Here is a 23,199-nt window from a genome sequence, read left to right on the forward strand (position 1 = left end):
GGAGAGACTAGGACCCGAGGGCACAGCCTCAGAGTAAAGGGAAGACCTTTTAGAACAGAGATGAGGAGAAACTTCTTTAGCCAGAAAGTGGTGAATCTATGGAATTCATTGCCACAGAAAGCTGTGGAGGCCAGGTCATTGAGTGTATTTAAGACCGAGATAGATAGATTCTTGATTGGTAAGGGGTTCAAAGGTTACGGGAAGAAGGCGGGAGGATGGCGTTCAGAAACTTATCAGCCATGATTGAATGGCGGAGCAGACCTGATGGGCCGAATGGCCTAATTTCTGCTCCTATGTCTTATATAATTCTAATGTATATGTATATAATGCTAAATATATTTAGAAACAACTAATCATGCTTTACAGAGAAGGAAGAAAGAGGAAAATAGATAAAAAGGATAAAAGAATGTATCCAATAACAGAAGAGTTTGTTGAAGTGACCAAAAGCTTAGTTGAACAGGCAGGAGAACGTGATTCAAAATAGAAAGAGGAGTAGCAAGATGAAGAGGTTTAGGAAGAGTCTTCCAGTGATTAGGTTTAAGGCAGCTGGAGACTTTGTTGCGAATAATGGGGTGAAGGGAAAAATAATGCAGAAAAAGTCAGAGTCTGAGTACTAAAGAATAAAATAAATAATTTACACTAGAGGCTGCAGAGAGAGGATGTGATGGGCAATTGAGAAATTCATTGTGTTGGGGAGTCAATATAGGGCAGATGGGAGAGTATTGATGGATATGCTGTATAGTGTTGCACAGGATATGGACTTTTTAATCTTGGATGAGTTGGAAGTTTACAGTGGATGGAGTATGGGAGGCTGACAGAAATGATATTGGAGGAGTCATGTCTGGAGGTGTCAAAGTGCATATCAGGGTCTTGGTAGAGGTGGGATTGAGATGGAAGAGGAGGTGAGCAGTATTGTGATGATGGACAGATTGTGGATTAAGTTCAGCTCTGGGTCAAATAAAACAGCAAGGTTGTGAGATACTTGCTTGAAATTGAGTGCACAATGGTGGGGTTGGAGAGAGGTGGGCAGAATGTTCAGGGTTAACAGTGGAAACCAAAAATATATAGCTTCAATCTTCACAAGGTTTAATGTAAGTTGTTGTGGATTTATCCATAATTTCAGGCAGTCTAACAGCACAGGTAGAGTAGAATCAAACAAAGTGATGGACCTGGACATCATCAATCTGGTCTTGTGTTTGTCCTGTTCAGCCATAGGGGGCCACCTGAGAGAAAGAGACTTGCTCATCTAAATATATTTAGCAACAACAACTTTTTTAGAAACCATCTCATCATGCTTTACAGGGAAACGACAAGGAGGAAAATAGATAAAAATGGTTAAAGAACGTATCTAATAACAGAAGCGTTCATTGAGTTTACCCAAAGCTCAGCTGAACAGGCAGGAGAACACGATTCGAAGCAGAAAGAGAAGAGGCTCACCTGGCTGAGGGAGAAAGACTACAACCCCCAGCATGCTGCTTGTCGGGGGAAATGTGGATGCGCATGCGCAGCATCGAACCAGAGTATCTGTCGCCCGGCGTTGGCTGGGCATGCGCAGTCGCGCCCGGCGGAAGCTGGGCATGCGCAGTCGCGCCCGGCGGAAGCTGGGCATGCGCAGTCGCGCCCGGCGGCCGCTGAGCATGCGCAGCCGGACTGGGTGAGGCCTAGCCAGCCTCCGGGTTTGAGTGCGAACCCGGGGCCGGGGGATGAGTCAGGGAGGCTCTGCCTTTCTCTGCTGTGAGACTTGGTAGGCCTGGGGTTTGCAGGTAGGCCCACACGAGATGGTAATGCGATGTTCAGACGCGGGTGTTTCCTGCAATGGAAGTTTAGTTAATTTTATTTCCCTCCTCCCCCCTTTAGATGTCGGCCCTGCCCGCCCTCCCCTTGCTCATCAACCTGAGCTGCTCCTTGGTGGGCTTCCTGGGCACTGTCATCCTCATCCCCGCCTTCAGGGAGCACTTCATCGCAGCCAGACTCTATGGGATTGACCTAAACAAAACCTCCAAGCAGCAAATGTGAGTATAGAAGCCTGGATAGGACAGCAACTGGCACTGGATGTGCCAGCCATTGACAATAATTGGCACCGGGGTGGGTTACGGGACGTGCCAACCATTGACAATAATTGGCACCGGGGTGGGTTACGGGACGTGCCAACCATTGACAATAATTGGCACCGGGGTGGGTTACGGGACGTGCCAGCCATTGACAATAATTGGCACCGGGGTGGGTTACTGGATGTGCCAACCATTGACAATAATTGGCACCGGGGTGGGTTGCGTCCCACCAGCTGCGTGTCAGCCGGGAGAGTCTCGACTGGGGCAGGACCTGGTTACGTGATGCCCTGTGTGCCAATGGAGGAGAATGAACTGGCATGAACAGTTTGGGGCTGGCGTAACACCAGGGGTCTGCGCTGTGAGAGAATTAAAAAGGGAGAAAGGCTTTTTGTTCAACCTCTCTCCTTTCTTGGGATCGAGCATGACTTGCTTCCACTCCATTTCGATGGGTTCTGAGTTGGGCAACGAGTCCAATGTCCGATCTGCAGACTCGACAACAGGAAGGGCAGGTAGTGTTGAAGGGTTGGGTGGATGGATTGTTTGGAGGTTTGTGCACTCCCTCCGATGCCTCGACTTTGCCTCTGCACGATCCTGATAAAGTCTCTCCAAGTGTTCAGTGCCTTCCTGAATTAGCTTTCTCCATTTTGGTTGGTCACAAGCCAGGGTCTCCCATGAGTCAGCGGGTATGTTTGATCTCTTCATGGATATTTTGAGGACATCCCTAAAGCATTTCCGCTGGCCTCCTGGGAGTCTCCTGTCGTGACCAAGTTCCAAGTAGAGCAGTCGGTCCAGGAGTCTGGCATCAGGCACACGAATGACATGTCCCGTCCAGCGGAGCTGGTTTTGAGCAATTAGCACCTTGATGCTGGGCAAGTTGGCTTTCGTTTATGAAGCGCTTTTCACGACCATGAGATGTCCTAAAGCGTTTGCAGCCAATGAAATACTTTTGAAATGTAGTCTTCTGTTTTTATTTCAGATCTTTACAAGTTTGATTTTATTTATTTTGTTATTTGATGAAGATATTAAGATCTATCAGCAAAGCATGCATCAGTGCACAAACAATTGTCTCGAAGCCCCCTCCTCTGCACCCTGCCCAGTGGCAAAAAACAGGCAACCCTACTGACCGCATGTTGCACAGGTGCTGGGTTAATTGCTGGATGTGCAGAAGAGCTGGGACACCTGTGAGTCAGTTTGTTGCATCCTATTACATAAACTCATTGCAACAAAGTGAGTTCCATTGACATGTTCTGTGGCTCGGGCATTTTTCTTTTGATTTTCTAATTGGTTCCACTCCAAAATTAGCAGCAATGTGTTTGCTTGCTCATAGTAAAACAGTGTTAAATGTGCAGTCACTACAACAAGAAAAAATCAGCTTTTGCTTGACTTAGGAATAGGGTTTGTGATTAGAAAGAGTGGACAAATTGTAATTCTGGTTAAAGATATGATTCCTCAAAATGACTGTTTCCATGTCCAGTCAGCATGTTCAGTGGATTTTCCACTGTCCATTTTTGTTCATCTATCTCCCACCTTTTCCCCCATAACCCTGACATTTTTCCTTTTCAGGTGAGTCTAATTCCCTTTTGAATGCTTTGATTGAACCTGCCTCTGCTACACCCTCAGGCAGTGCATTCCAGACCTTACTCGCTGCGTGAATAAGTTTTTCCTCATATCGCTTTTGCCAATTACTTTAAATCTCTGCCCTCTTGTTCTCGATCCCTTCATGAGTGGGAACTCTTTCTCCCTATTTGCTCTGCCCAGACCCCTCAGGATTTTGAATACCTCTGTCAAGTCTCCTCTCAGGATTATTCTCCTTGAAGAAGGCTAACTTCTCCAACCTATCTTCGTAACTGAAGTTCCTCATCCCTGGAACCATTCTTATGTATCTTTTCTGCATGTTGCCATAGTTTCCCTACTGCTGGGTCCTACTTTAATATAAAGGCAAAATACTGCGGATGCTGGAAATCTGAAACAAAAACAAAAAATGCTGCAAAAACTCAGCAGGTCTGACAGCATCTGTGGAGAGAAAGACAGAGTTAACGTTTCAAGTCTCTACGACTCTTCTTCAGAGCTGAGCTCTGAAATGTGAAATGGGAGTCTCAGTAATGTACTGGAGTGTCAGCATAGATTTTGGAATGGGAATTGAACCCACAACTTTCTGACTCTGAGGTGTAAATGCTGCCAGCGAGACATAGCTGACACTTTACAGCAGTAACGTGATGCAACCAGTGAAATGATAACCTTGCACCACTAGCAGCTGTACAGTTTGTTGAATTAATAAACCAAGCTATGAATAAAAACAAACACTGTAGTATTTCCCAAAGCAGTACGCTACAAATGTGCTTCGCAATTAGGCAGCTAGCCCTGGTCATTCTGTAAAATTTGAACTTGCTCTTGGGTGAATGTTAAAGTGTGACTTCATTCCATTGTATTTCCTGCATTCCTGGTAAATTTCTGCTCATTTGTCTCGCAGCCCCGAATCCCAGGGAGTAATCAGCGGTGTTGTCTTCCTCATCATTCTTTTCTGTTTCATCCCTGTTCCTTTTTTGCACTGCTGGGTGAAGGAGCAATGTATCAGCTTTCCTCATGATGTGGTAAGTGATCTCCTTCCCTATTTAAAAAATACCTTCTCTGCATGGACTGCACATGCATCCTTCAGCTAGTTTATTACACTGGTTCAAGCAGTGTTATCCTGTACTTTAAGATGAGCACTGGGATGACCAATATCTGAAATTCATGTGTGATTTCCCTAGACATTGCTCAAGCAGCAGAGCAGTATTATTCCAACTTGAACTGACAATTACTTTAACATTGCAAATTCAATTGAAAACCACTGGTAAATCCAGGAACCAGGATACCTACATCTTTAATCTTATATATTACAACAGTGACTACACTTAAAAAAAACAGGTACTTCATTGACTGTAAAGTGGTTTGAGTCATCCGGTTGTCATGAAAAGTGCTATAAATATGCAAGCCATTTTTTTTAATCATCCTGAGATTGACTGACATGTTTTCCCAAATCTATATGTAGGTTATCACCTTCAGTAATTCTCCTTGCTGTTACAGTAGCATGGAACTTGGGCCTTCAAGCATACGTCATCCATGGACTCTCAACAATCCATTAGCCTCTCCTGCTCCATTTCCCAGCAGTTACATGGGTAATCCAGTCCCCTTAGCCTGACAGTTTTGTGCTTCTGCAGTTCTGATGTTGGAATAAAAGAACTGATATTAGTAATGAGCATGCAGAGAACTGATACATAGGCATTGCCCTTCCACGATTAAAATACACAGAAGCCTTGATCTCAGCTGCCTCCCTTGGTATGACACTGTTACAGTCGCAGAGGCTCGGGGAACCATTGTGCTGCTCCCAACATTTGATTTTCCCTATTACGTTTATTCTTGCAACCATCAATCCTGTTCCTAACCAAAATTTACACCTCTTTGAAAATGCTAATCGGCCAAGGATTAACTGGGAGCCAAGTATAATTGCTCCACGATTGTCGGCCGCGCCTTCAGTTTTCTAAGCTCTGGAATTCCTTCCCTACGCCTCTCTGCCTCGCTTTCTTCCTTTAAGACATTTGTTAAAATTTACCTCTTTGACCAAGCTTCTGGTCATCTGACCTAATATTTCCTTATGTGGCTTGATATCATACTTTGTTTTGTAATGTTCCAGTGAAGCACCTTGGGATGTTTCATTATGTTAAAGGCGTGATATAAGTTTTGTTGTTCAATACAACCACAGCCTAATCACACAGAATCACAGTGTAGAAGAGGTCCATCGGGTCTGCACCGACACGTGAGAAACACCTGACCTACCTACCTAATCCCATTTACCAGCACTTGGCCCATAGCCTTGAATGTTATGACGTGCCAAGTGCTCATCCAGCTATTTTTTAAAGGATGTGAGGCAACCCGCCTCCACCACCCTCCCAGGCAGTGCATTCCAGACCGTCACCACCCTCTGGGTAAAAAAAATTTTCCTCACATCCTCCCTAAACCTCCTGCCCCTCACCTTGAACTTATGCCCCCTTGTGACTGACCCTTCAACTAAGGGAAGCAGCTGCTCCCTATCCACCCTGTCCATGCCCCTCATAATCTTGTACACCTCGATCAGGTCGCTCCTCCCTCTTCTCTGCTCTAACGAAAACAACCCAAATCTATCCAACCTCTCTTCATAACTTAAATGTTTCATCCCAGGCAACATCCTGATGAATCTTCTCTGCACCCCCTCCAGTGCAATCACATCCTTCCTATAATGTGGCGACCAGAACTGCACACTGTACTCCAGCTGTGGCCTCACCAAGGTTCTATACAACTCCAACATGACCTCCCTACTTTTGTAATCTATGCCTCGATTGATAAAGGCAGGCGTCTCGTATGCCTTTTTCACCACCCCACTAACATGCCCCTCCGCCTTCAGAGATCTATGGACACACACGCCAAGGTCCCTTTGTTCCTCAGAACTTCCTAGTGAGGGCATAAAATTTGCTTGCTGCTGTTCTTGTGAAAACAGTTTTGATCTCATTCTAAAGCATGTTGACAGTCATTTTGGCCAAACTTTTGGCACCTGTCCTTACACCTTTTTATGTAGCTTGGTGTCAAATTTTATCTGATTACGATTCTGAATCATAGTTCAAGAAGTGGGGTGAAAACTCGATGCATATCTTGCAGATAGCAAACCATATGTTTATATAACTAATAAAATTGGTACTATAAATGGGGTTTCATTGTTAAAAGGTGAAGTTCAAAGAGGCTGGTGAGACAATGAGAATTTGAATTCAATCAGTGGTGGTAGGTATAACTTCAGCAGTTTTCGGGTGTGCAGAGCAGAGGCAATGTGAGATCAAAAGGCAGCAGTAAGCCTCCAACTGGCTCCACAGTGAAAAGAACCTCATTTTCAATTCATAAGGTGACAATGCTTTGCCTGGTATTTGGTTAAGTCTATGAGTTGCTGATCCCTTAACGGAGGCTATTTTGGGAATTTGTTAAAAGTTATGACAGTAGTAATTTGTAGCCATGTGTATATATTTTAATCTGTGTAAATTAACAAAATGTTTCAATTAGTTTAATGTCAAGCCTCGAGAACTGGTGATATGATTCCTGAATTTAGAGTCGCATCTCAGACATATCACTTAAAATTATAGGTTGTGACAGTTGTTTAAAGTTTCCCTCTGGGAATTTTAAATAACTCCGCTTTACCAACTGCATCGGTCATAACAGCATCAAGAAAGTTTGCAATTCATCCGCTATTTATTAAGACCTATGTAAAATATTAAAGATAATTTTTTTGAGCAGGTGCAGTGAAAAGAATGAGTGATTTCAAATGCCGTGATAACAACAACCTGCATTTATATACCACTTTTAATGTAGTAAAATGCCCCAAGGGACTTCGCATTTTGTTAATTTACACAGATTAAAATATATACACATGGCTACAAATTACTACTGTTATAACTTTTAACAAATTCCCAAAATAACCTCCATTAAGGCATCAGCAACCCATAGACTCAACCAAACACCAGGCAAAGCATTGTCACCTTATGCATTGAAAATTAGGTTCTTTTCACTGTGAAGCCAGTTGGAGGCTTACAGCTGCCTTTTGGTCTCACATTGCCTCTGCTCTACACACCCGAAAACTGCTGAAGTTATACCTACCACCACTGATTGAATTCAAATTCTCATTGTCTCACCAGCCTCTTTGAACTTCACCTTTTAACAATGAAACCCCATTCATAATACCAATTTTATTAGTAATATAAACATATGGTTTGGGAGCTGCTAGATGGGCATCAAGTTTTCACCCCACTTCTTGAGTGCTGTATTCAAAAAATGCAAATGAACGCTATCTCCCTTACATATCAAAAATAGTACCCATCAAAGCACCCAGACTAGCTGGCTTTAATCCAATTAAGACACACCCGCAGACTAAACCTCTATTTTAAAAGAAAAATATTTTCCAAAATATTATATACATTAATAGCTTCATGACAATGCAAAAGCACTGCATGTGGACAGACTTATTTTGCCCAAAGTGCAGTAAATTGGGGTGCCAATGCACTGTGTCATGGAATGATTTGAATGATATGAGCTACACACTGCTTACAATTCCCCACATAATGTCCAAACTCAGGTGGGTGTCCAGATCTGGAAAGAAAATCAGAAAACAGAGACAGGGTACCTAAATTGCTTTAATTAAAGCCTTTTTGCAGGCTTCCCAAGCATCTGGCAGTAGCAGCATGTACAAACCCAGCCTTTTCAGGGAAGATTGTGGTTTGTGTCACAAGAAAGAGAGACAAAGGTTTTAGTGGAAAGTCAGCACAGTGCAAGGATTGCATTATAAATGTTGAGTTTGTGCTGTAATTTTATTTGAATTTGTGCTCTCAGTTTGTACAGTTGATTGGGGCGCTCCTTGCCATCTGCTGCATGATATTCCTGGGGTTCGCTGACGACGTCTTGAACTTGCAATGGAGACACAAGCTGCTACTGCCGACCATGGCGTCCCTGCCCCTTCTCATGGTGTACTTTACCAACTTTGGCAATACCGTGATTGTAGTGCCAAAGCCCTTTCGCATCTTTCTGGGTCTCCATTTAGACTTGGGTAAGTTCTCGAGCTTGGAGTCGACTAGCTGCTGGCAGCATTAGCATAATGCAAAGTGGGAGCTTCCTTGATAGACTATAGACTATCCTGACTATTGCCTTGTGAGTTCGTAAGAAACAAACAAATCATTTCAATAAGTCTGACCTTTAGCATTTTATGGTGCTAATATGTACTCCTGAGATTCTACGCTAGGTTTGACTTGATGACTGTGAGAACCCAAAATTAGTGAGGCAACTTTACAAAATCTTATGCATGGACTAGCCAGCTCTGTTTCCCTCTTGTAAGCAGGCATAGTGACACCCAAACAAAGCAAAATGTTGGTGGACTGACAATTTATAGTTGGAGATTTGTAACGTACATGACCATTATAAATGGAGGCTGAAACTCAAGTGTTTAGGACTACTGTGATGTCAACGGAGGGAAATGATGTTGTTTGAGTGAGGGGAGGATGGAACAGTGAATAATGGATCTAGTGATCTCAGTAGGGAAGTCACAAGCGTGCAGAGCAGTAAGGATGTATAATTTATAAGGAGAGGCTTTTATTGGCTGCTAGTGTTGAGACGTGCATTGATACAGTCAAGGAGGATGATAGGCAAGCAATATTTATTTTCTCTTTAAGCAGGACCTAGAAATAATTGTGATCGCAAATTAAGCAATTTTATGTATGTATTGAACTTGCTCTAATTGGGGATTAAACTATTCTTGTTGTAAAGCAGTGTCATAAGATTTAATTGGGAGAGAGTAGAATCAAGACGTGGTTGAATGCACTGTCTCTGTACTGGTCATACTGGATAAATTCCTGTGTAAATATCCATCTCTTTTTCTATTGTTCCTTTCAGGAATCCTGTATTATGCATATATGGGAATGCTGGCAGTGTTCTGCACAAATGCCATCAACATTCTGGCTGGCATCAATGGCATTGAGGCTGGGCAGTCTCTGGTGATTGCCATGTCCATCATTATTTTCAATTTAATAGAGTTAAATGGTAAGTTGATCTAACCATGGGGTTTAGATGTTGCAGCCTCACATTTTTGAGGATTGAATATTTTGATTTTATTTTATATGTTAGGTTTTTGTTGCTTTACCTGCTCCCAGTCGATTGTTTTGATAATGTCATGACTCTCACACTTATCCTCATCTTATTGGTTCAGCTTATGTCATCATGTAAAAGAGGGACCATCATTTTTCAGTAAAATTGGAAGTATTGGTTTAGGATTTGAAATACCTTAACACTGGGATTTTAAGGAAACCCATTAACTGGATATAAAATGTAGTTCCATTGGTGATTCAGGGGATAAAAGTTAATTTATTTTACAAAGGATTTTTTTCTCCCTGGAGGAAGCATCACTAAGCAACTCCCAGATCTCTGCCAATGTTGCTTTTCAGCTGTCCACTAAGTGACGCAGCAGAAGAAAGACTAACCCTCCCTCCACTTCTTGTGGAGGGTACCAGCCTCTGTTTGTGCTGAGAGTTGAAGACAGCTGTGAGAGAGGTGAAGCCTGGATCAATTCTTCAATCTTACTGGCAAGGCAGTGTTTGCCCTCTCTTATCGTTTGAACAACTCCACTAAATAATGGCACAAGCTTAACAAGTGAGTTGTATCCAGGGTCTGGGATTAATTCCAAGATATCACGGCCCAAATCTTCCGTTCAGTTGGAACCCTTACCTGGGTAACCATACAACAGAGGGAAAAACCATACCTCCCTCCGATTTTTCTGGGAAATCTGCCAATGGAGGATTTTCCAAACTGACTCGGCGCAGGAGGGAACAGCAGAGAGAGTCTGCGTAAAAGCCACCGCCATCCCCCGCCCCCACCTTATTACAGCACTAGCTACCGTAATCTGGCAAGCAAAGAGTTTAAATGTTCCAAAGCTACGGAGAGATGGTAAGTGGGTAAAAGGATAGGGTGGGTGAAGGTGTAGGGTGGGTAAGGAGGTAGGATGGTAACTATGTATGGTGGTAGGTGGGCAAGCTGGTGAGGTTGGGTTGGAGGGGAGTTGGGTGGTGGGATCTAGTCAGGTGAGGTTGAGGGGGGTCAGCGGTGGAGTCTGAGGGTTGAGGAGAGTCGGGGTCGAGGGGGTGGTTGGGGGTGGGGGGAGTCAATGTGAGTGATTGGGGGGGAATGGGTGTCAGTTGTATGGTTACCCAGGTGTTAGATTAGTTTTTACTCTAACATTTCCTGGGTAACTATCCAGATAAGTAAGCCAGAAATAGTCCGAAGTCTCCAACTGTAACTCAGAGTTGGAGTCTTTTTAGAAGGGTCCCAGGGAGCAAGGGAATTGTCCATCGGAAGTGCAAACTTCCCGGGCAAGTCCCATGGAGTCATTATGTTGCAACTTTTGAAGGGTCCCACAGTGCATCTTGCGGGGTACATCCAGCCCCCGACTGTCTAGAGACCAAAAGACCTGGACCCGTAAATCTCTAAGAGTTCCACACATTAATATACCATACCACCTAATGTTGGTTCTTTGTTGTAATAGGTTAAATACATAATATATTTCTAAGATTATTGTTGTTTTTATTGTTTACTAGCTTCAATTTCTCTTGACTAAAAGCTGAAAAATGCTCTAGTTGAAAAAAAAGTAAAAATCCTGGAGCTCCCTCCAACAGCACTGTGGGTGTACCTATGCCACATGTACTGCAGCGGTTCAAGAGGGCAGCTCACCACCACCTCCTCAAGGGCAATTAGGGATGTACAAAACATGCTGGCCTAGCCAGCGATGCCCACATCCCATGAGTGAATCTAAAAAAAAAGTAGCCTCTGCTCCTTGTAACCTGATTGAGTATTGCATGGTGTAATGAATTATGAATCCAAATCTTAAATAAAATGAGTTAGGGCATTCTCAAGTCAGATCCTGGTGGGCATGGACATACAGTATGAAGCTGTTCATAGTTAGACACTAAGTTGATAAGTCACTTTGGAAAGTTATAAGCAAGGTGGGTGTGAAAAATTGACACTGGATGTTCTTCAAGTTGCAGAAATATTGCTCTCCTGCTGAATGCTGTACCTAGCTTGAAGATCTTTGGTGTTGAAACAACTAGACTAAAATGGGCAAAGTTGCTCTTCCATTTTTTTTTTGGTCTCCCAGCCTTGCTGTTGCCTCACCTACACTGACATGCATTCTCCATCACTGTCAGCAGATTTCAATCATGAGTGGGCCAAATGTGGCAAGACCAGTTGTAGCAACTTTAGCACCGTCTTGGCTGGGATTCTTCTTCTTTAACTGTGAATTGGTATAGAGCAAAAGGGAGGAAACCAAACTTACAGAGAAGGATTAAAGCAAGAGATTACAGCTGTTCTGGGTAATGGTACCCGCACTTGTCTGGGATAAATATTAATCAGTGTGGTTTTTTTCCTCTTTTAGGTGACTACAAGGATGACCACATATTCTCCTTATACTTCATGATACCATTTTTCTTCACCACTCTAGGACTGCTGTACCATAACTGGTATGATAAGTTTTACATTTCTGTTGTTTCACCTCAGGCAGTCAACACTAGGTATGAGTGTACCTAATCCATACAGGTATCGTAATAGCTCTGGAGAGAGTGCAGAGGAGGTTTACAAGAATGTTGCCAGGGTTAGAAAAGAGCAGCTACGAGGAGAGATTGGACAGGTTGGGGTTATTTTCCTTAGAACAAAGAAGGCTGAGAGGTGACTTGATTGAGATGTACAAAATTATGAGGGGAATAGATAGAGTGGACAGGATAAAATTGTTTCCCTTGATGGAGAATTCTAGAACCAGGGGACATAGGTTCAAGATAAGTGGCAGAAGGTGTAGGGGGGACATGAGGAAGAACCTTTTTACGCAGAGGGTAGTGGGCGTCTGGAATTCGCTGCCCAAGTTGGTGGTAGAGGCAGAAATTTTAAACTGTTTTAAAAAGTACCTGGATCTGCACCTAAAATGCTGTAAGCTGCAGGGCTATGGGTCGGGTGCAGGAAGGTGGGATTAGAAAGGGCACCTGGGTGTCCTGGCTGGCGTGGACAGGATGGGCCGAATGGCCTCCTTCTGTGCTGTAACTTTTCTATGGTTCTATGGTATCGGCTTAACTGGAATGAGCTGCACTGATATTCGCACTGTTATTTTTTCTTTCCTGTGCATTACTTGGAATAGGTCTCTACTTTATAATTAAAACATTCAGCAAACAGATTGAGTTCAAAAGGGAATTGTAAAGGAGCAGGAGGGCAAAAAACATGTGCAAACATATCTGCTATTTGCTTCAACCACTCCCTGTGGTAGCAAGCTCCATGTTCTCACCATAATCTGAGTCAAGAAATTTCTCTTCGATTCTTTATGAGATCTATTAGAAACTATCTCCTATTAATGCTCCCTTCTTTTGGACTCCCCACAAATCTTGAATGTGAAACAATTCATTTGTTATTGCATATTGGTTTCTTTTATTACATGAAACTAGCTATTACAATCCCAAATGGGGAGAAAAGCTACTGTGGCCAGCGCCTAAAATTCCATTAAGTTCTATAAATTTATTAAACCCTGTAAGGAATCTATTGTATAGAGCAACAGTTTGAGGGCGATCATCCAAGTATTGATACAGCCCTGGAGAGCCCCCCTCCCCCATCTGTCTACATGAGCACAATGTCAGCTACCCAAAGGACAGCCATGCTTTCTCTGTATGAAACATCTTTTTTATCACTGCTAGTAAATTGCCTGTTGCAGTGCCCGCAAACAGATGATGAAGTTTTATTGATAGAAAATGACAACAGAGTTAATAAAGAAACTGTGAAAAACGCTAGTAAGTCATAAAATACTGAAATCTATGGACCTATGGGATCCCCTCTCCCCCAGTGCCTGCCACCCCCTCCTGGATCCACAGACCTCAGTTTGAAACCCTGTGGAGAAGAGATTAATATGGGATGTGGCTGAAACATATTCATAAGCATTGAATCACAGTGAAGCAAAGTACGACAGTACCATTTATCAATAATTCAGTAATAATAATTCAATATTAATTCAGGCATATCCAATAATAATTCAGGCGTTCCTCCTATCCACCTCCACATTTTCCATGCATTGTACCCTAAGAGCTTGTGTGTATTTTTGCCACAACTGATACAGGGATGATTTTAATTGCATATCTGTGTAAAGTGGTAATTTTTAATTTAATAATCTGGGGAGGTTTGGCTAGAAATTGAATCGTGTATTCTCTTGCCTCATCATACTAAAGAGAGCATTTTAAAGTGGAAAACATGCTTTATTGGCATATGTGTTTTACTGTGTTAGGGAATATTTCCTAGTTTAATCTCCTCTTTGTTCCACAATCCTATTGGTTAAGTGTATTTGGTTCATAATTTTGCAAAATGGGACCTCCACCACCTGCAAGCTCCCTTCCAAGCCACTTACCATCCTGACTTGGAACTATATCACCGCTCCTTCACTGTCACTGGGTCAAAATCCTGAACTCCCTTCCTTACAACTCTGTGGGTGTACCTACACCAAATGGACTGCAGCAGTTCAAGGAGGTAGTTCATCACCACCTTCTCAAGGGCAATTAGGGATGGGCAACAAAAGTTGGCTTTGTCAGCATTGCCCGCATCCTGTGAAAGAATTTTTTTTAAGTCCCTTTTTCAAGTGGTAAGGGCAAAGAAAGTCCAGCTAAGTGGATAGTGGTGGCTCCAGAGCCTTCACAGTATCTTTACAGCGCAGAAGGAGGCCGTTCAGCCCATCGAGTCTGCACTGGTTCTCTGAAAGAGCATTCCACCTAGTCTCACTCCCCTGCTTTATCCCCGTAACATTGCAAATTCTCCCTTTTCAGGTAGCAATCCAATTGCCTTTTAAATACCTCAGTCGAACCTGCCTCCACCACCCTTTCAGGAAGTTTGTTACCGACTCCAACCATGCCCTGGGTGAAAAAGTTTTTCCTCACATCACATTTACTCCTTTTGCCAATTATTTTGAATCTGTGCCCTCTAGTTCTTGATGTTCTCTTGAGTGGGAACAGTTTCTCACTATTTACCCTATCCCTACCCCTCAGGATCTTGAATACGTCTATCAAGTCTCCTCTCAACCTTCTTTTCTCCAAGGAAAACAGACCCATCCTCTCCAATCTATCCTCACAGCTGCAGTTCTTCATCCCAGGAATTATTCTGGTGAATAATAGTTTCTTGGATATAGTTCCAAGTCAGAGGTGAATCTCCTCTGTACTCTCTCCAGTGCCTTCACGTCGTTCCTCAAGAACTGGATGCAGTACTCCAGATGAGGCCTAACTAGTGTCTTATACAAGTTCAACATGACCTCCTTACTCTTGTACTCAATGCCCCTCTTAATAAAGCCTAAGGTACTATATGCTTTACTAACTGCTCTCTCATCATGCCCTACTGTCATCAATGACCTATGTATTTATACACCGAGGCCCCTCTGTTCCTGCGTCTCCTTTAGATGCTGTCCCTCTTGGAAGAAGCTAGAAACCTCAGCAAAAATGGGAAACTATATGTAAAAAGAAACTTGAATATGGGGTCACTGTACGTATACAGCTTCAAACATTAGAGGGAATAGGCAGTTGAATTCCTTATTCCACTGTGATTTATTCTTTATGCTGAAAGCTTGGAGCTGTGCCACGGTTTGTTAGGGTAAAGCCATTTTGACCTGTACTCCTTCATGTGCTGCAGGTATCCGTCTAACGCCTTTGTGGGCGACACATTCTGTTACTTTGCGGGAATGACTTTCGCAGTGGTCGGGATCCTTGGCCACTTCAGTAAGACCATGATGCTGTTCTTCATCCCTCAGGTGCTCAACTTCCTTTACTCGGTGCCTCAGCTCTTCCATATAGTTCCGTGCCCACGACACAGACTACCAAGGTACGTCCAGCTTTAAATACCAGCTTTACCACGTGCTTTTTAAAAAATCAGAGCGAGGCTCTTTTCTCTTCCAGGTATTACACTATCTCTGATAGCGGTAGGAAATGAGAAACCTGTTTCTAAACCTCTGCCAACCAACTACTTAAAGTGAAGCAAATTAAGTCCGCTGAAAAAATCTGAAAGTGAACTAAACATTTGCAAGTGCATTGCCAGTGGCTAATGTTAAACTTTAAATGTTGAAACTTGGTGGAGTGGGATGTTGAAGGGATTCCAACTGGCTTCTTGCCCATTTAAACTTGAAATTGTCTTAGATGTTGGGCATAAAAATGTCTACATTTAGACCTTGTATCTATGTACAGTATAAGGAATATGTGCCAGAAAACAGTGCATCAATAGTAATCATGTTTGTTTTTCTTTCCTCCTTGTTTTCACACCCAGATTAGACACCAGTACTGGAAAGCTGGGCATGAGCTACTCAAGATTCAAAACTAAGGATTTGCCTAAACTTGGAAACTTTATATTGAAGGTACTTGTTTTATTCGAAACTGAACTCAAGAATTAGCTGCAGGAGTAGGCCATCCAACCCCTCGAGCCTGCTCTGCCTTTCAATAAGATCATGGCTGATTAAGATCATGGCTGATTTGATTGTGATCTCAACTCCACTTTCCTGTCCATCCCCTATAACCCCTGACTCCCTTGTTGATCAAAAATCTGTCTAACTCAACCTTGAATAAATTCAAAGACCCAGCCTCCACTGCTCTCTGTGAAGAGAATTCCACAGACTAACATCTCTCTGAGAGAAAAAAATTCTCCTTATCTCAGTCTTAAATTTAAAATTGGTTCCCTAGTTCTAGACTCCCCGCACAAGGGGAGACATTTTCTCAGCATGCACCCTCTCAAGTCCTCTCAGGATCTTGTATGTTTCAATAAGGTCGCTTCTCATTTTTTTTAAACTCTAATGGGTATAGGCCTGACCTGCTCAACCTTTCCTTGTAAGACAATCCCTTCATTCTGGGAATCAAAACGACTGAACCTTCTCTGAACTGCCTCTAAAGCGTTTATATCCTTAAGTAAGGAGACCAAAACTGTACACAGTGGTTAAGATGCAGTCTAACTAAGGCCCTGGACAGCTGGAGCAATACTTCTCTACTTTTATACTCGATTCCCCTTGCAATAAACACCAATATTCCATTTGCCTTCTTAATCACTTGCTGCACCTGCATACCAACTGGTGAGTTTCCTGTGACCCTGGCCAGAATGGAATTTCTTATAGCTGACTTTGTCATTATGGTCTGAACAATGTTACAGCACCAGATCTGGAGCAAGTAAATTAACAGTTCTTGTAATCTCCTTTTTAAAGAAGTTGCAGCACCAGCCTGGAAACCCATTGATTTCAGTGTTCTGGGGGCACAGCATCAACTCAAGATATATATTATATATATATATATATAGTAGTTTTGCCATCCCTGTTTATGTATGTTCTCCCTTTTCAGGCTCCCTGCTGTCTGCTGTAGACCACACAGCCATTTTGTTAGAAGGAGGTGTGCTTTTGCATGGCGAAGGAGGGGAAAACTGGTTCTCAACTTTGAAGTTGAGCCCGGTGTGCTTTGGACAACCCTAAACTGCTGAATTGCCTTAACAATTAATTTTCCAATACACACCTGACTTAGCTCTTTTGCAGTTTTTGCTTTAGAACTAAACTAATTTCCATGTAACATGTGGGTACCAATGCAGTGAAATGAAGCTTATCGTCACTTCTGGTGAAATCACTAAAATGTAGTTGCCACACCTGTCTGAAATCTGCGTTCAACAAATAAAATGCTGAGAATGAAATGGAACAGCTTTCCACAAATGCCTCCTTTACGTAGTCAACAATAACAAAGTGCTGGTGGTTCTCTGAAATGCAGTGACTATGTTATTGTAAGTGCAATGTTTGAGATGTGATGAAGTGCTATATTTTAAGTTATTTTTTAATTAAATTGGGAGCGGAGACTCAATGGTAGCACTCATGCCTCTGTGTCAAAAGGTTGTGGGTTCAAATACCACTCTAGAGACTTGAGCACAAAAATTAAGGCTGTCCACTCCAGTGTAGCACTGAGGGAGTACTGCACTGTCAGAGGTAGCGCCTTTCCGATACGATGTTAAACCGACACCCCCATCTACCCTTTCAGATGGACATAAAAGATCCCATGGCATTACTTTGAAGAAAACCAGGGGAGTTATCCCCATTGTCTTGGCTTCAGTCAACATCACATTGCTGTTTGCGGGAGCTTCATGTGCGCAAATTTGCTGCCGCATTTCCTACATTGCAACAGTGACTACATTTATAAAAAAAACTATTGCCTGTACAATGCTTTGATATCCTGAGTCATTAAAAAGCACGATAGGAATGCAAGCCTTTTTTTTTCATTTTTTGATCTAAACTGTGATTTTCCTTCTGCATTTGAGTCCCCTGGGTTACAGATTTTGTAATTATGTCAAGCAATTTAGTTAAGTTAATCTTATCCTTACTATCTTTATTTACCCACTGTTGCCAGGTTTATCTTTGGAGAAGATGCTTTTATCCAATAACTTAGACCTAGAGCTGTGGATCTGTTTGCTTCAGATTTCACTTTGTTTACTTAAAAAAAAAATCTAATTCACAAATACTAACCTGTGACAGGGCTGTTTGCACTAAAGCGATTTGGTTGTAAATGATTAGTGTTTAAAATAAGCAAATGAACAAACAAGAGTCTACTCCTAAAATGAGTAGAAGTTTGTGCTGTCAGAGAGTGGGAAAAATCAACAGAAGGCACCTTTCTCCATGGGAATACAAGCCAATCTGACCTAATGAGCCAATCACAGAGATCATCAGCCCCAGATCACATGGAGGGAATTCCTTGTTTAAAATAAGTTGGGAAGTGATGAAAACTGTTCACTTTGCAAATGAGTGCTAACGCCCTTTCTTGTAGGTGGCTGAAAAATTCTGGCTGGTGGAGGTGAACCGTGGAATTGGAGAAAACAACGAATACACAGAGTGCAACAACTTCACCCTGATTAACTTTGTAATAAAGCTGATAGGCCCAACACACGAGAGAACCCTGACTATTATACTTCTGCTCATCCAGGTGAGACCTGCGACAGGCAGTAAAACCTTGCACCCAATTACACTTAACCAACAGAGCAGGTGAAAGATATTATAACGCGTCAATTGTTGCTGTGTATACTGAGCTGTTTTAGACGACATTAGATGTTTCTTACAATTCTGTGTGTTAAATTATTTGTAAATAACTAGACGTAGCCTTGTCAGCAAATATAGACCTAGTGACCTGAGATCCCTAACAAATTCTATTTCACCGTGGTCATGGTAAGTTGAGCGAGGTTTTCGTAAGTCTAATTGGCTTTCGAACAGGAGGGTGGAATCATTGTTGCAGAATCAGTCATGCTTGGTGATGTATTCTGTTAGAGCAGCTGACATGGTGTGAATATTGATAAAAATGTTCTTAATGTTTTTGCCTTCCATGTTGGGACCCATTATAGCATGGGCTGAGCAAATCTTCCTGCACTACTATAATAAAAACAGAAAATGCTTGAAAAACTCAACAGGTTTGGCAGCATCTGTGGAGAGAGAAACCAAGTTAACTTTTTGAGTCCGAATGACTCTTCTTCGGAGTGGACGGACTCAAAACATTAGCTCTGTTTCTCTCTCCCCAAAGATTCTGCCAGACCTCCTGAGTTTTTCAGCATTTTATGTTCTTTCAGATTTCCAGCATCTGCAGTGTTTTGCTTTTATCTTCCTGTACTTCTCTTTCTCAGTGTGCCAACTTTTGTCTTTTTTTTAAAAAGTACCTGTTGTCTCATTGTTAAGTAATGTTACTGAAGATTAGGCTTGCAGATTTTTGACGTAGTTTCCTTACAAATTCCAGAAATCAAATGATGGAATAGGGAATGTACAGTCACACTCCTATTTTTACATTGTAAGGAATCACTTGAAATAACAAGATGGCTGTATGTTTCCTCCTGACTCCCCAAAGCCTGTCCACCATCTACAAGGCACAAGTCAGGAGTGTGATGGAATACTCCCCACTTGCCTGAATGAGTGCAGCTCCCACAACACTCAAGAAGCTTGACATCGTCCAGGACAAAGCAGCCCACTTGATTGGCACCACATTCACAAGCATTCACTCCCTCCACCACTGACACACAGTAGCAGCAGTGTGTACCATCTACAAGATGCATTGCAGGAATTCACCAAGGCTCTTTTGACAGCACCTTCCAAATCCACAACCACTACCATCTAGAAGGACAGGGGCAGCAGATAGATGGGAACACCACCACCTGGAGGTTCCCCTCCAAGTCACTCACCATCCTGACTTGGAAATATATCATCGTTCCTTCACTGTCGCTGGGTCAAAATCTTTGAACTCCCTTGCTAACAGCACTGCGGGTGTACCTATACCACACGGACTGCAGCGGTTCAAGAAGGCAGCTCACCATCACCTCCTCATGGGTAACTAGGGATGGGCAATAAATGCCGGCCCAGCCAGCGAAGATCACTTCCCATGAATGAATTAAAAAACAACTTCAAGAGCCTTCTCTCCAACCGTGCAGATTATTCTATTTCTTACACCCAGCTAATCTTGCAGTCTTTCTGAACAGATTTCCCAAACTCTAGACAATTTTTTCATTGAACCATGCCCCTGTGATCTCAGCAAAAAACATAGCTTTTATGTTGGATGTTTGCAGCCACTAGAGAGAAGATTTTTGCCCCCTGTCTCTGGACTGAATCCAGCTGCCAGGAAGTGGAGGAATTGCATGCTTAATTTAATCCACTGGGGCACCCAATTTGACCAAGTGTTGTTGCAAAGTTGGACGGATTTTATAAAAACAAAAAACTACTGCGGATGCTGGAAATCCAAAACAAAAACAGAATTACCTGGAAAAACTCAGCAGGTCTGGAACTGTTGAAGGGTCATGAGGACTCGAAACGCCGACTCTTTTCCTCTCCGCCGATGCTGCCAGACCTGCTGAGTTTTTCCAGGTACTTCTGTTTTTGTTTTGGACGGATTTTATATTTGATCAAATCTACAAAAAAGTTCACAGCGGAGAGAAATTAAATCAGTCTTACTGTTTTGTTTCTTCTGTGTTTTTAACCTTGTGTTTCTCACCCCCAACACCCAGGTTGCTGGAAGTGCGTTTGCTTTCATGGTCCGCTATCACCTGGTCCGCTGGTTCTACGATGTCTGATTCTCGATCAAAAATACTTGAAGCACAGCATGGGCTGTTCCTGTGGCGGGGGTCAGGCTAATTTTCACTTATCCCCTTATTGCACCCCCAGCTCAGCGAATATTGGAGTGTCAATCGCTGCTCTGGATGAATGTGCTTGGGTTTTTTTGTCTTTTTTTAAAAAGTATCTGTTGTCTCATGGTTAAATAATGTTACTGAAGATTAGGTTTGCAGACTTTTGACTTCGTTTCCTTAGAAATTACGGGAATCAAATGATGGAATAGGGAATGTTCAGTCACACTCCAATTTTTACATTGTAAGGGATCACTTGAAATAATAAGATGACTGTATGTTTCCTCCAGTTTGTGTGGGGATAATTTAAATTCTTTGTAAATTTTCCCTAACATGTACTTCATTGTATTGCACAGTTCATTGCCGTATGTTCCTCTAGAACTTGGTGCAATATTTAAGGGCTTTTTTCTGTTTTACAGTAAGTTGAATCTTTAGAATACCTTAAGTCACAGAGAACCTTATTTTCATTTCAGGACTATTTATCACCGTCAAATATCTTTTAGTTCTAGAGATTCAGACCTTATGTGAACTAAGGCAGTGTGAAATCACTCAAACTCCTGTATCATTGCAGTTCCCTGTTCAGGCATGGAAGCTTGCCATCTGTTATAAATTCAGCCATAAAATATCCTTTCCAATTGCGCGTGACATGTTAGGATTTAAAGGATGTCTGTCATTGTTCATGCACTGGATCTTCAGTAGAATGAAGATTTTTGAGAACTCAGAGCTGTCATCACTAAGACAAGACTGTACACCAACAGTAAATGAGGAGAAAGCTCATTGATAGACCTGAGCCTCCTCCTAAAGGTCGTACAGCTGAATCTTTGGGTATGGTGTGACCAAATATTAAAATGACTCCTTTGCCAAAAGCTCTAGATGTGATATCAATGGGTATGCATGCAGGCTTGTGCAATAGCGAGCATCCATTTTAAAACTGCAATAAAATATAGAATTGAACTATGCTCGGGGGTGAAAAGCTGACAATGCAATCTGGTTAGGTGACACATTCTCCAGTGTCCATTAAAGCTTTCCCAGGATATGCAAAAGTTCAGTGATGAGTAAGGCACAATGTTTGCAACTCTGATAGAATGGATCAGGCAAAAGTATTGGCCTGGCAGGAATGCTGATTAAATTGCCACCCTGATTTAAAAGGGTAACTGCAGTCAAAGGGTACAGATAGCCAAGTAGCTCCCTCAACGTAGTTAAGAGATGTGGCTTTCCCACTAGCCACTGGTTCATAGCAAGTCTGCTATTAGACAGCCTGTTACCCAGGTCAAAAATCCAAAGAAATGACTTGTTAGTCAAACAAAAACAAAATACGGTGAGTGTCAGAATTCTGAAATACCAGCAGAAAATGCTGGAAGCTCTCAGCACGTCAGGCAACATGTGTGGAGAGGGAAACTGAGTTAACGTTTTAGGTCAGTTGACCTGAAACGTTAACTGTTTCTCTCTCCACAGATGCTGCCAGACCTGCTGAGCATTTGCAGCATTTTTGGTTTTAATACTATCACTTAATTTTTTTTTTTGAAAAAGACATTGCAATGGATGGAAACTGGGAACGTATACAAAAGCAAACCATGGAGTGCATGAAGCCCTGAGAAACTCTGCTTTGAAATATTGCTGGCACACTTCAAAAGTTGTAATTTATTTCTAATACTTTGCAGTTCAAATCAAGCCTCAAACAACTGATTTGAAAATGCACAAAAATATTATTGTCAATTGTGATAGTACACACAAATGACTTAAGTTGGCACTGTTAATTTAATCTTAAATTAGATAAGCAGAAATCCTGTTTATTTTTGAGTCTGAGAGAAACTTCTCACTGTGAAGAGCTGTTGCAGGCTGTGCACATGGTTACTGAAATGCTTCACCTATTGTTTAGGAGTCCTTAGTGTGAATAATTCGCACTTTCTTCGTTAAGTTGCTGTTGCCCTGGTGTGACCTCGATTCAGTGCCTGGTAACTGGAAAGAATTAATGAATAATTGAATAAATTGAAGTGCAAGAGCATATTGCTTTTTATATAAAAAATTATACATTGTGTATATGTATGTGTACAATTGAGACGGAGATACTCTAGTATTTGGATAATTTAAAGGCAAACATGGCTTTGAGAATTGTGACTTTAGCATCTAAATAAAATCTTTAAAGAAATTAACTTTTATGTGCACTGGCTATATATCACCACACTAAGTGTGCATAGCAAATTCAAAATGGGACCATTTTATAGTGCTTTATCCCTTCAGATGCTTAGGAATATTGAGGATGCGCTTTGTCCTGGTGCCAAACAAAAAGTAAGACTTGTATTTATATAGTGCCTTTGACTATCTCAGGTCATCCCAGAGCACCTTACAGCCAATGAAGTACCTAGGAACAGGAGTCGTCCATTCATCCTTTTGAGCCTGTTCTGCCATTCTGTAAGATCATGGGTAATCTGTGAGCTAATTCCATATGACCACT

General features: G+C 42.2%; 1 protein-coding gene across 1 annotated transcript; it reads left to right on the plus strand.

Moving 5' to 3' along the window:
- The first annotated feature begins 1,645 nt into the window (after positions 1 to 1,645).
- Positions 1,646 to 22,897, plus strand: dpagt1 (dolichyl-phosphate (UDP-N-acetylglucosamine) N-acetylglucosaminephosphotransferase 1 (GlcNAc-1-P transferase)). Its single transcript, XM_078532763.1, has 10 exons — positions 1,646 to 1,763; positions 1,858 to 2,012; positions 4,522 to 4,642; positions 8,436 to 8,649; positions 9,489 to 9,635; positions 12,016 to 12,100; positions 15,279 to 15,467; positions 15,906 to 15,993; positions 18,419 to 18,574; positions 20,628 to 22,897. Exons 2-10 carry the CDS (start codon positions 1,858 to 1,860, stop codon positions 20,691 to 20,693), a joined length of 1,221 nt encoding a protein of 406 aa, XP_078388889.1. The 5' UTR covers positions 1,646 to 1,763; the 3' UTR covers positions 20,694 to 22,897.
- The last annotated feature ends 302 nt before the right edge of the window (positions 22,898 to 23,199 follow it).

This window comes from Cetorhinus maximus, chromosome 2 (assembly GCF_964194155.1).
Source record: "Cetorhinus maximus chromosome 2, sCetMax3.hap1.1, whole genome shotgun sequence".
NCBI lineage: Eukaryota > Metazoa > Chordata > Chondrichthyes > Lamniformes > Cetorhinidae > Cetorhinus > Cetorhinus maximus.